This window comes from Vespa mandarinia, chromosome 6, assembly GCF_050613455.1.
Source record: "Vespa mandarinia isolate Hongniang chromosome 6, ASM5061345v1, whole genome shotgun sequence".
Taxonomy (NCBI): Eukaryota; Metazoa; Arthropoda; class Insecta; order Hymenoptera; family Vespidae; genus Vespa; species Vespa mandarinia.
The window spans coordinates 4,545,295-4,558,888 of NC_140815.1; the positions used below are offsets into that span (position 1 = coordinate 4,545,295).

Sequence of the window (13,594 nt, forward strand, 5' to 3'; positions counted from 1 at the left end):
TATCCCATAATTTCTCGAGATCGTTCTTTGCCCTCTCCGGCTATTTTCGTATATCTAAAGCTCCGTACGAAAATCCATTTGATCGATAATCGTTAATTAAAATCTCCCTCGTGGCGTCTAACTTGGGACAGAAATTTATCGAGAGATTGTTATAGGGTCAGGGAAAATAAGATATCGCGGTCGCCTTTCTTCGACTGAAAATATTCGATACACTCATTTCTTGAACTAAATCTGCTGACCTATTTTTTGAGAAAGTACAAAAACGTTCTGAGATTAATACGCCTCGAGTAAACTCGCTCGATAACTCGTTATCATTATTTTCTGATCGGGACAACATTGCCAACGTTTTTATCGATCTTAAAAAAATCCATAAATCATATGCTATTGACTATTAACTTAGAGTGTGCCAACATATTTGAAACGGACGTATGGAGGTACAGCAAAAGAATTTCTGACGAAAGTGTTACAAACAATTTTTACAAATGTTGAAATTTATTTCAAACTCGTTTTATTTAATTTCAATATTTTTATACGCTCTTTATATTTTTTATAAGAAATTTACACTATCGATATATATATATATATATATATATATATATATATATATATAAATGAACGCGAGTATTATTTTCGAGCCGCGGGGCTTTGATCATTTGCGATCGCTTCGACGTTTGCTCCTTTTCTCACGATAAGCGAGAACGAGAGGTGAATTTTTAACGCTGCACCCACTCCTTGCGAAAGGCTGTTCTTTCAAAGAGAGCCGTATCAAGGTCCGAAGGGATCGTCTTGTAGGCTAGAAACGGCCGATGGCTAGACAACCATTCTATCGATCGGTGTTCCTTCGTTTCGTCATTATCGCTGCATCATGTTCCAATGGAGAGAGTTAAGAGTTAGTTGGCCGGTCCAGGGTGAAAGGCGACTCATAAGAATGATAACTCGTCTATTCTTCTTCATTTATAATATTTTTTCTATTCATTTTTTCATCTACTAATCTATATCTATATATATATATATATATATATAATTGATGAAGCAGAACTTTTCCTTATCGATAAAATCGATTATCTATTGTTGATTGTTCGTCGAAGTCATCGCGGAAGTTTCGATTTACGCAACGACCATGACCTTGAACCTGCTGAAGGCCTTTCCAAGCGTGTACACCGGTACAAAAGTTTACGAGCACGCTCCACTCCTACCTACACTATATACACGTAGGATACGAGCAAGAACGCCTTTATCTACCACTACTCGTGTTATTTCCGCTCATAACAGTACAGCTTGCACGTGAAATGTTTTGCGGCAAGATCGATAGTCTAATTGATTTGACCTGCTGCATTAATTTATTCGTATGGTAATGTTATAAAGAATTTTCAAGTCATGTAATTTAACGTCTCTGATTCGTTTAATTTCTACTTTTATTTTTCCACGAGAATCATTTTGAAAAGAGATTGTTTCATCGTCAAGAACCTTTTCTCTGGAGATCGCTTTGCTTTATATTATTATCATTATTATTATCTATATCAACTTGCCATAAATATTGTTCTCTTGTACGAGTAGTTCGCTCGTTAAAATAAACGATATATGTTATACACCACACCTTCACTGATACTCCCCAGCTTGTATCATCCCGCATCTCTTCAGATATTTATGACATAAAAGAAGCTATCTCATAAGCGACTTGGTGTGTTTCGATAAGCGGAGTAACGTTCACCGGTAGGACTTGAAAAGAGAGCTCGAGAAAGCTATTTATGAGACCGTAGCACGAAAAAAAAAGAAAAAGAAAAAAAAAGATAAGATACATTCCTATTTCTTTTTAAAGTCATCTCCGATCGATTTTCTTTAGAGACTTTACCGGTTAAAATTTATCTCGAAATTTACAACCAATGCACGTACTTGCTTACGTATGTTTTTTGAAGAATGAATTGTGCTTGTGTTTGTTGAAAATATCATTATATTAGAACGTGACAATACGATAAGAATCTGGAATGTGCGTTCACTAGTATTTAAAACTGCTCGGCTGTTTCGTTTGACCCTAAAACCGATATGCCTATCGTAAGACGACTCGATCACATTTTTATATTCTAACGTGTGAAACATGATAATGCATGATCATTGTCGAATACATTAGTTCATAGGAATTCGAGAATACTTATTCTACTATAGAATTTTTAATATATGAAATAATAAAGAGTTTTTGAATAAAAAAGTAACTATGAATAATATATTTTTGGTGAAAAGAAAAAAATTAAATAAATTATATGTATTTAAATTTACGAATTCTATTCTTCTTTGATGTCAAAAGAATTACTTGAATTACCTGAATACTTCGTTTTCTTTAACTTCGTGCTATTTGCGTTGAAATTTTGAAAATATTTGAAATATTATTTTTTTAGAGCCATGAATATTTCGAAATGAAGAGAGCGGTCGAACAATGAAAGTTTTGATGTATTGCCAATCAATTCTCTTTTCATCGAATGTATGTGTTTTAATAGCCGATCGATTCATTTTATCGTGACATAAATATGACGCTTATCTTTTGATGAGTCAACATAAATGATGAGCAATTAGAAAAGGCGCGATTTCTGGGTTAATAGTTTTCGAAGGTCCTTACGAAAATATGTACAATCATATTTTCGCGATAAGGTGCCACGCCTTTTCGGATAACGATGATTAAAGTTTGGGTGTGCCGTATGTGTTAGCACCGAATAACATCTCTTTTGGTTTTAAGAAAATCACTCATTAAATAAATCCGAGAAACAATTTTTAAAGTTTTAAACTGAAGAAATTGTCGTTAACGATGAATGAATTCATTCGTACCAATGTAAAAATAATTTATAAGTTTGTACAGCCGTTTATATGTAAATAAACTTTATCTTTCCTCGAATGAATTCGATATTCGATGTTGGCATGTATTAAATTCAAGCTAAAATATCAGAATATCGATAAAATAAGTATGACACGAATATACTGAATTTATGTATGTAGTTTATTTTCTGTTCGAATATCTTTGTGTTGGTGAGTATCGGATAGACAAGGTCACGAAAATTCTGGTCGGTTTAGAATCGACGCGTGCACGTATCATTATAGTTGCTAATATTGCGAGTGTTTACAAAATAGTTCGTAAGATACGAGATACTCTCGCTAAGACTTAAAACTTTTTATACATTTTTTTTTTCTTTTTTTTTTTTTGCATCTACGTTTCATTCTATATAAATGTCTATACTGTTTACACTGAATCGTAGAGAATCGTATTCATAGAGAAAAGGAAAACTCCTTGTAAAATGTTTCTTTTATTATAAACAGAATCGGCCTTATGATCTGAGAAAGTAACTACGAGTGTTCTAATTGTAAACACGAGTGAAACATTTAGGAAACATTACAGAATCTCTTTTATCTTGGTATAGTTAAATAAATCCTCGAACGACCGACGCCTTGTTAGAATAAATTACTCGACAATAGCATAGTTACGTAATAGCCTCTGACTAATTATCGGTCATTACGAGAAGCTATTGGCGCGTTCTTCGTTGCGTCAGTAGCCTATTTGCACGATCTCTCGCAGACTCGTATAGAAAAGAAATTTTAATGAACCACGAGTTAAACAGCAGGAGATGGAAAGAAAGATCATGAGGTTCGAGGACGATACAGAAGCAACACCTGTTCTTTTTCATAAAGATACATTGTTCCCTTTTATCGCGTATGACTCTTTAAATTAGATCTGGACAATGGCGATGAATTTTTTTTTTCAAAACAACTTCGATCCACAACGTCAAAAGTCAATTTTTTTTTATCGTATCGAAAAAAAAAAGATCGATAGATATGATGGAATAAATATTTCAACATTTGCTTTCATCGAGACATCGACTTTCGATTATTCGAATGTCCAATTATAGTTTGAAATCAGTCGAAATTTTGTTTCTTATCTAATTAATTTGAAAAGAAAAAAAGATTATATCGAGGTTTTAGAATAGAAAATAAATAACCTCGTAAATATTCGCATTCGAAATTGTTTAATGCATCGTGGATTATTTGATTCGCGAAACTCGTTTTATTCGTGACATTTGAATCGACAATGTCAGGGCTATCAAGTTATGTTATCCGACGCAGTCGCAATCAACGAGACGTGACGGAGATTTCATAATGAACGCAACATCATCGTTTTATACAATCTCGAAGATATCCTCTTAATGACAACATTTCGTTAGACTTTACTCAACTTAATCTTTTATTTTCCTCGTTGGTTTTCTGTCATTGCAATGACCTCGAAGATCGAATTACAAGGATAGAATCGGGCCGAGATCGTAGAACAACCGCAACGATCTCAATCGCGTCATCTCTTTGTGTGCTCGCTTGTTCTTGTACTTATACATACATACATACATATATATATATATATATATATATATATATGTATATATATATATATGTATATATATAATACTCGAGAGTATTACGCGAAATGGTCGATTACGTCGGAATAATAAGGATGGATTGACGGATCTATATCGGAGACATAGTACATGTACATACTTTCGGAAAGTAGGACAATTCGTTTAATGGAAGCTATAGATTGATTAACGTTCATTAGTTTGAAAAACGGGAACGTTGATGATCTAATCGTCATTAATCGATCTTTTCCTGTTGATTTCTATACGATTATTCGATGATTTCTAATATGATTATTTAGAAATTAATGAGATTAATATTAAAAAGATTCAATCTGTTTAGATTTATTTTGATTTAACTAGTTAATGTAATATCTTAAGAAATTTTCTATATAGAAAAAAAAAAGAAAAAGAAAAAAGAAAAAAAAAGAAAAAAATTATCATTTCCTTAGCTTTATAATATGTAGCTTGAATTAAAGACTTTCTCGAAATAAGCTTTTCATTTGCAAATGCAATTCGTTAAGTGGAAAATTTCACGATAAAGATTCATATATTTATCTCTAACATCGAAATTAAATTATGACAAGTTCGAAGTGTAGTCGACTATATCGAGAAGAAATTTCTACTTGTATGTATTATCGAGCGAACTCGATGGCACGCGATGCTGGTCACGAAATTTATTCCACGAGCGTTACCACCGAGCGACCGCATAGTTTTCGAGTACGATATCTTGTGTCTCCTCGTTACAACTTCTGCCATAAGTCGACATTCTTAAAGAAAGAAGCGCACGAGAGTCCTTCTAAATAATTTTCTTTTTTCTTTTTTTTTTTTTTTCTTTTTTTTTTCCACATAAATACCGTTTTAGTCGCGCATGCTCGTAATGGACTTTCTTCGACTGTAATTATACGGCATGTTGGCAGATATATACGTACATCTGATGATCCTTCTCATCATATAAAAATATTCTATTACATTAATCATCGTTGATACAACTTCGAAAGTAAAAAGAACTGCGTGCCGAGAAAATCTTGGTAAATGATTTTGTAGAAAACGCGTGCCTTTAACATTTTAATTTTCACGAATTCGAAATGAGCAATGAGACTGGCAACTTCTTCTTTTCCTTTATTTTTCATATTGCTTTCACTGGTAATATATATACGTATGCGTATACGTAAATGATTTTGTAGAAAACGCATGCCTTTAATATTTTAATTTCCACGAATTCAAAATGAACGATTAGGTTGTAACTTTTTCTACTTCTTTTTCTTTTTCTTCTTTTTTCTCTTCTTTTCCTTCTTCTTCATATTTCTGGCTGCTTTCACTGGTAATGTATGTCTGCGTAAAATCAAAGTAAGATATATACGTACATATCTACGCGTCGTCGATTTCATGGAGCATTTATGATTTGTTACGGACGGTCACGCGAGCTTGAGCACGATCGAAGGGCAGATATAATCAGATCGAGATAAGAAGTAGTAACATTGCGCATGATTTCGTACTTTCGAGATTTCCCGGGTAGATAATGAATTTTTTTTCGATCAATTCGAAAAACTTGTCCCCCAATGAAAGTTTACATTTCGTTATAAAAATTACAATAAGTTTGAACGTAGAAAAGAAAAGTATCACTATATTTCGTGAGAGTATCACTTATTCCGGAAGAAATTACGCTACTTTCGAGGCAAGTATCTTACTTAAACGAAAGTATTGTGTACACCCGAAGGACGCACGCTATGTTGATCGCTTCGTAAGTCCCTTTCTAAGGTTTCTTTCTTCTTTTTTTACTTTTATTCTACCTTGTGTATCCTTTCTAATCAAGTGCTCCACAATTTGAAACAGGTAGATATACGAACGAGCACGAGAAGGACGTGCTCTCATTTCGTGATTTTTATAAGAAGACTATTATATTAGTTTAGAATAATATAAGACCTAGTTTTCGAACATTTACAATATAAATTATTAATCCTATAACATGTGCGATAACAAGTGTGTATTATACGTTTATTTATAACGATAAAGGGTGGAGTATAAAGCTTAATAATTATTTCGCTATATAAAATATTGATCAATAAATAATGTCGGAATTTTTGGTATTATATCTAAATAAAGAACAACAAACATAGAATATTTTTAATTGGAAATTTCGACAATATTTATTTACCAACACGATACTATATTATAATATATCTATAATATAATATATTATATATTATTTATTTAAATATAAAGTATTTATGTATTTATGACATTACTTTTTGTCCAATTTAATATATCGATTATATATTGAAATTATTTGAGAATTAAAATAGAAAGACTTCGACAAAATAACTTTTTCCTTTTACATATTCAAAATTTACATTATTCATTGGAATTTTTCGAAATTCATAAATAATCAAGAAGAGGATTAAGAAGTTCTAAGAATTCTTACCGCATTTAATAGCACGGTCGATATGATCGATAATGATTTCTCGTCAGGAAAAAAAGATAAAAAGAAAAAGAAAAATAAAGATGAAGCGTTCCGCGTGTAGCAGTATAGAAATTTTCCTTCTCGCGATCCTTGTCCGATATTCTCGAAGCGGAACGCGCGAGAAGGCGCGAGCAGGTGCAACTGTTGGGCGGTCGCACGTGCTCCGAAAGAGATGGTGGCCGAGCGTGTGCTTTCTGCTCCTCGCGAGAGTCGAGTATGAGATACGAATATCGTGCTGTTCCAGAGCAGTGATTCCGGTCAGCCGGAATAGCGGTACTCGCTCGGCCGTGTGTCTTCGTCTCGAATTATGTTGCTTCCCGCGGAGAGCGTGAGCGCATGCGCTTTCTGTCGCGAAAGCGGAAGAAGAAAACTATTGCGATGAGCGCTACGCATTTCTTTTCTTTTTCTTTTTTCTTACGAATTTTATCTTTCGTCCTATTATTTATTTATTTATTTATTTATTTATTTATTTTTTTTTTCTATATCGTTCTCTAACAAAACAGAACATTATTCGATATAGTCGCGAGTTCGTTGATAAAGCGGTGCGTGCATGCGTCGAAAGAAAAAAAGATAAAAATAAAAGACGAAACATTATTATTCCTTAAGGAATCTTTTCATGCACGAAGAAATTTATATTTCTACGTTCATTATCCGTCAACTTGTCGACTTAATGAAATACATTGACACGAGATTCTTTGCGTTTCGACATAAGAACGTTTCTATAAAAGAAATAACTTCCGTGTAAGAAAATATATCTCAGTCATACGTATGTATCTATACGTTTCTATGATGTGTACATATGTAGTGACATAAATGCAAATATATATGTATATATATATATATATATGTATATATATACTTACATATTGATTATGTTTTTGCAAGATCCAATCGATTATTGTCTACGATTGCAGATGAAGTTAAAGGTCGTTTCTCGTGATAAATATCGCAGCACTGATATTGAAGTTTCTCTCTACGCTTGTCTCTAACTTACGAATACGTTTCATGAGGAACGTGCAGGCAGTACGGTTCGGAACATCGGCGAGTTAACAGGCACGCTAGAGACTCTCTCGCAGCAGCTGCATCGAGAGTTACTCGCTCAAGGCATGTGCTGCTGTTGCTGCTGCTGCGCCGAGTAACGGCTAATTGGCCACCTTTCCTCTCTCGAAGCGAGAACGAGAAAGAAAGAGAAAGAGAGAGAGAGAGAGAGAGAGAGAGAAAGAGAGAGAGAAAGAGAAAGAGAGAAAAAGAGAGAGAAAGAGAGCTATCCCTCTCTCCTTTCCTTTCCTCTATCTTTTTCTCTCCCTTTCTCGCGGCGCCTTCTCCCTCTGTAAGCCGGCCGACTCGTGCCAGTTTTGTTCGTCCTGTCGCGCGGGTTAAACCGAGTGCAGAGCTCGAGAAAACGGCGCCGATATAAAGCCTCACGATCTTCGAGACGTCTTTCACGCTACGCGCCTAAATTATGGGCCCTCGGCGTCGTTCCCTTCGTCCACGTTGTCGTTGTCGTCGTCGTTTTTGCCTTCGTCGTGGATAAAGAGCAAAGAAGAAAATTCTGAAGTTTCTATTATCCTTCTTCGTTCATACGTAAGTCCTCTTTGTCTTTCATCTATTCGTAACAATTTCGTATACGTCCTTTTTAACGTTGTTCATATGATTTTTATAAATTCATTATTATGTGAACATATCTATCTCGTACTTATCACACAGTTAAGAATTTTAATACTTTGAATTTCGATGAAAATTCGTATGTTTCTGCATTTGAAATCTCTCTCTCTCTCTCTTTCTCTCTCTCTCTTTCTATCTATCTATCTCTCTCTTTCTCTTCCTTTCTCTCTTTTCCTTTCTCTCTCTTTCTCCCTTCTTCTTCTTTTCTTTCATTCTTTCTCTTTCTCTACGAAATTATCTATGATTCCTTCCACGAACTTCATGGTATCGACCTCGAATCCTCGACGCGTGACCGCAACTTTTTATCGATCCTTTAATCATACGTGAGTTTGTATTTCCAGTCAAGGTTACTATCTCGCGAACACGCATTACTTTTTAAATAAACTACAAAGAGACTTTTTGCGAGAAGCAAAACAGACCTCTTCTTCTTCTTCTTCTTCTTCTTCTTCTTCTTCTTCTTCTTCATTTTCTTTCTCTTCTTATTGTGATTATTACTCTCTTTCTATGGAACACTTTCCGATTTATTTACGACAGCGATGGATTCTCGCAAAAGTCATTAAACCAATATTTCTTCTACGGGGAAACTTTCCAAATCGATTTTTCGAATTCGTTCCTATGAATTTCATGGATTTATTACGAGAGGAATGAAAAATAATTGACGAGGATATCTCGTCTCTAAGAAGAAAATATTATCAATATCTCTTATTGTTGATCTAATCGAATGGAAAATGATGAGATCCTACGAAATGACGAACATACAAGAGATCTATTATATTTTAATTATTGCGTCGAAAAGAGAAAACTCGTGCAAGTTTAACGAGAGAATTACGCTGAACAAATGCATCGATCTGCAGATCTAATCGGTCGGATAATAACGAGTTTTACGCGTTTCCCTCGTGAACGTAGTTTTCGTTAAGAGGGAACTTCTTTTCTGGTTATCCATATCGTCCTCTGTTCGCCTATTGCGTGTGTATTATGTGTCTGTATTATATCCATGTATCTGTCAACCTCGAGCACGTAACACGCTCTAACCGCTCTGCACCACGTACTGACCTTCGGTCACGGAACGGAAATATAGTAGAAATTTTTTTTCTCATTTAACATTCTACCTTCGTACGTCAATAAGATCGTGCGATTATGCCTTTCCTTTCTACGAACTCGTGACTTATCTCATTTATAGAGTGTAAAAATTCTCATTTCTTCGATATCGCATTGTCATATTCTTTATCTATACGTAAAGAAAATTGTCGCTTCAATTATTTCAATAATGTTCCAGGTCTCCGCGCGTAGGAGGACCCCTCTCGCAATCATTAGCGATGATTCCACCGACTATGCATGGTCATGAATTCAACCAACCCTTGTCGAGGGTTGTTATGGTCCGTAAAACGGATCAGAGAACCTTCAGTAAGGGTCGGCGAGGTGGGGAACCTCTTTTAGAGACCGTCACCAGGGAAACCGTCGAGTTATTCAACGGTGGCAGAGCTGAAAGAAAATACACTTCGGAAACGAGAGACATCGTTACGCCAAAGTCAAACAGGTTGGTTGATGCGTTCACAGAATTCTTCTCTGCAAGGAATAAAATTGCGAAAGAGTAAACAGAGGTGGCATGATGACGATCCACGTATAGAAAGGATATTATGTAACAAATTAATCGGCGGTAAATCGTACTCGATCGAAAGTCCGGAACGATGTCGTGCTATTTTATAAATAATAAAGAAGAAAATTAAATGAGAATTAGCATGTATGTATATGTAATTGTTACTAATAAGATTGTTCGATATTGCATTGTGAGAAACGTTCGTAAAATGCACGAAATTTGAACGACGTTTCTTCTATGTATATCCTAGCACCGGAAACTCGTTACATGCGTTTCAGTAGGCAAAGATTTATACGTCGTAAAGTTGTAGTCGGTAATTTCACGTTGTATCCTTTTCCCTTTATAAATGTGTGTATATATCACAGTGAAGCTAGAGATGAGAGATAGAGATGAAAATTAGACGAGAAGAAGAGGGAGAGAAAGAGAGAGAGAGAGAGGTTCCGAGAGAAACTATGACTTCGTACATGTATGTTGTCAATTATAGGATGTATCTTTCGCCAATGCGAATATATCCTTTTACTGAGGTCACACTTCGATACACTTTATTACGAATTTCTCTCGAGACCCCTCTTCATATGTCAAAGAAACATATAGCGTAAGTTAAAAGATGAACGTTTGTGTACATCGTAAATCGTTACCCTTGCGTAGTATGCCCTCGCTCAGCGTCAGTGGAACGAAAAAGAAGGTGGTCGGCTTTGTCGACCAGCTGTCGCCCGAAAGGTACTCACCTATGGTGCAGACTTGCAGTCAAGCCAAATTCCAATTCCAGTGAAGCGAGAAAGTATATGACTGATTTATAGCTTTTTAGCGAGTCCCTCTCTGGCATCCTTGCAACTTCACTAGAATCGGTAGTGGTTTTACTTTCCGTAGTACAAGCGACCTTTTTTTATTTTTTCTTTGTTTTTCATTTATGTTATAGACTTAGCTGCGCCAAGAGTGACGGCTGAAAATTTCTCTTCGTATATAAACGTTGAAACTAAAACGATACTTCAACATTTATTTGCGATTACTTTGCTACAAGCTATACTTTGAATTACGAACGCTTTGAAATACGAACGCTTTCCCTTTCAATATTTTCTTTTTCATTTTATTTATTTATTTATTTTTTCTTTTTCTAATACTTTCATACGAGCCTTAGTGAATTGACTAGTAGTACTAATACGTAATGCGCTTTATGTCGTTAACGAAAGGGAATTGAATGTATTAAATAACATAGCTCCGCGTTCCCACGGTCGTTCAGTACTAAAAGACCGTGTGAGATTAACGTTTACTCGTATAGAAAACATTTAATGAAAGGCGTAATGTAAACAAGGAAATCAAGCGATTTGACGTGGAAAATATTTTTCAATGAAAACAAAAATCTTTTGATTTTATATATTTGTGAAGAATGTGCATTATGTTTTGTATTATTACAAATTGTTTTTTCATATTTAAATAATAATATTAAATAATATTAAATAATCTCGAGATGGGAATGGGACGGTCGATGAACTGGCGCGGAAGGAAGGTCTTCAGTGACGACCATGACCGTGGTTAGAGTGGTACAGAGAGAAGGAAGGAAAGGCTCGTAGGGAAGGAGGAAGTAAAAGCGTCGATCGTAAAAGCGTGTTGAACAACATGGGCGAAGAGAGTACGGGAGACTTCTCGTAATTCTTGAGGAACGACGTGTCCTCCACCGCCTCGTTGTCGTACATTGAAATTTTCAGCTTTCTCTCCGCTTCTTAAACGCGAGATTATCCCGGCTGAATACTGGATACTCTACGATTTTATTGTTTGTCGTAATACTACGAGATCGCTAATATTCTTTTCTATTTTTTTTTTTTTTTTTTTTTTTTTTTTTTTTTTTTTTTTTTTACGTAACGAAAATACATTCGATACAACTTTCGTAAGGGTAATCGAATGATTCTTATAGAAATGATTGCTTTTTATAAACGCGAAATAGATAAATATATACGATGTGAAATAAACTATTTGCAAGTAAAATCAGTATTCAGCTTGGCTGATTAGCTTACCCGGAAAATAGTTTAGAAATACTATTAGATAGCGCATTAGATATCCTCGTCATAAATTGCTTCGACCCATTCCGCATGTCGTAATGACTACTTGTGCGATCCGCAAGATCAAGATCGACCGACCTCGCGCGCGCTTTCTTCGATCATTTGCCTTCTTGTATGCTTCTACGTATACGTTGTAATGCTTACATCTCGCTCTGTTTCATTCTAATCATTTATACATTTTTTCGATTATTTTTGAATTTCTCTTTGTATTTAGAACGATCGTGTCAATTAATTAGGTATCCCATATATTCGATAGATCGCTTTAAGCGAGCCTAAAAGCAAATTAAAAAAAAAAAAAAGAAAAAAAAAAAAAAAAAAATAAACGGGCTCCTAATGATTATTTTTACAAACTTTTATCGCTTCAGATTTATTATTTGCATAAAAGAAAAAGAAAAAAAAGGAAATAAATATTATTCAAAATACTTATTCACACTGAACGTCGCACTGTTTCTTCTTTCACGCTCGATAAAAGTGAGCTTCGCACATAAGCAGCTTGAACAAAGATTACGGAGTTATTTAAAGTTACACAGAAGCTCTACTGTATAAAACTGAAAGAGACTCTGTGTTTCTCTGTATACCATATAATCGATTTACTTTCAGGTCAAGGACGGAATCGGTTAGATCCAAATCTCCTTTGACTGCATCGCCAGCATCGCCAGGACCATTGTCGAATTCCTTACACGGCAGTTTTCACGGTAGTTTAGGAAGCGATGGCATGTCATGTAGCAGCGCAAGATCCTCTTCTGCCTCGCCAGATTCTGCGAGATATTCCTCCTCGCAGGTAAAATTATTCATATGTAATTAATACTGAGTGTAAAAAAAAAGTAGTTCTGTACTTGAAATAATTTTTTTCTAAATGTATATTTCTTTATTCTATTATTTATTTATTTATTTATTTATTTATTTTTTTTTTTTTTTTAATAAAGTTATATACGTACATATACGTATACCGTTATAATTCTTACATATCTTAGTTACAAGGAAACATATTAAAATAAGTAAATAATCTATAAGAAAATATATATTTTTCAAAATTTATACATATAAAGATATTCCCATGTATAGGAACTATCGTTACAAATATTAATAAGAATAGATTTGTTCCGAAATTTAGATTTCTTCGAATTTTTTTTTTTTTTTTTTTTTTTTATTTGTCGAAAAAGTTCCTTTTATCGAAAACAATTGCGAATGATATTGGCAAATTATATTTTATAAATATTATTTATTTTGCATGTCTATTTTCTTTCTTTTTTTTCTTTTTTTTTTTTTGAAACGTTTAGCAATTAAGATACGTAAGAATTATATAATACAACAAAGAAATATACATTTAGAAAAAAAAAAGAAAAAAAAAGAAGAAGAACAAAAAACTATAAAGAATACTTATTGCACTCGCTATAACTATTTTCGAACATAAATATAATTTCTTATC

At 34.2% G+C, this 13,594-nt stretch overlaps 1 protein-coding gene across 5 annotated transcripts in view; it reads left to right on the top strand.

Moving 5' to 3' along the window:
* The window catches only part of LOC118441035 (uncharacterized), a 34,758-nt gene that overhangs the window by 18,057 nt on the left and 3,107 nt on the right, over window positions 1-13,594 (top strand). For 3 of the 5 annotated variants that reach the window (XM_035864916.2, XM_085658002.1, XM_035864918.2), the window contains 3 exons: window positions 9,788-10,048; window positions 10,757-10,828; window positions 12,766-12,946. In XM_035864916.2, the coding sequence (XP_035720809.1) occupies window positions 9,788-10,048; window positions 10,757-10,828; window positions 12,766-12,946 (514 nt within the window). Of the gene's footprint in view, window positions 1-7,854; window positions 8,431-9,787; window positions 10,049-10,756; window positions 10,829-12,765; window positions 12,947-13,594 lie in introns of those variants that run through there. The other 2 variants (XM_035864920.2, XM_035864919.2) reach the window with 2 other exon arrangements.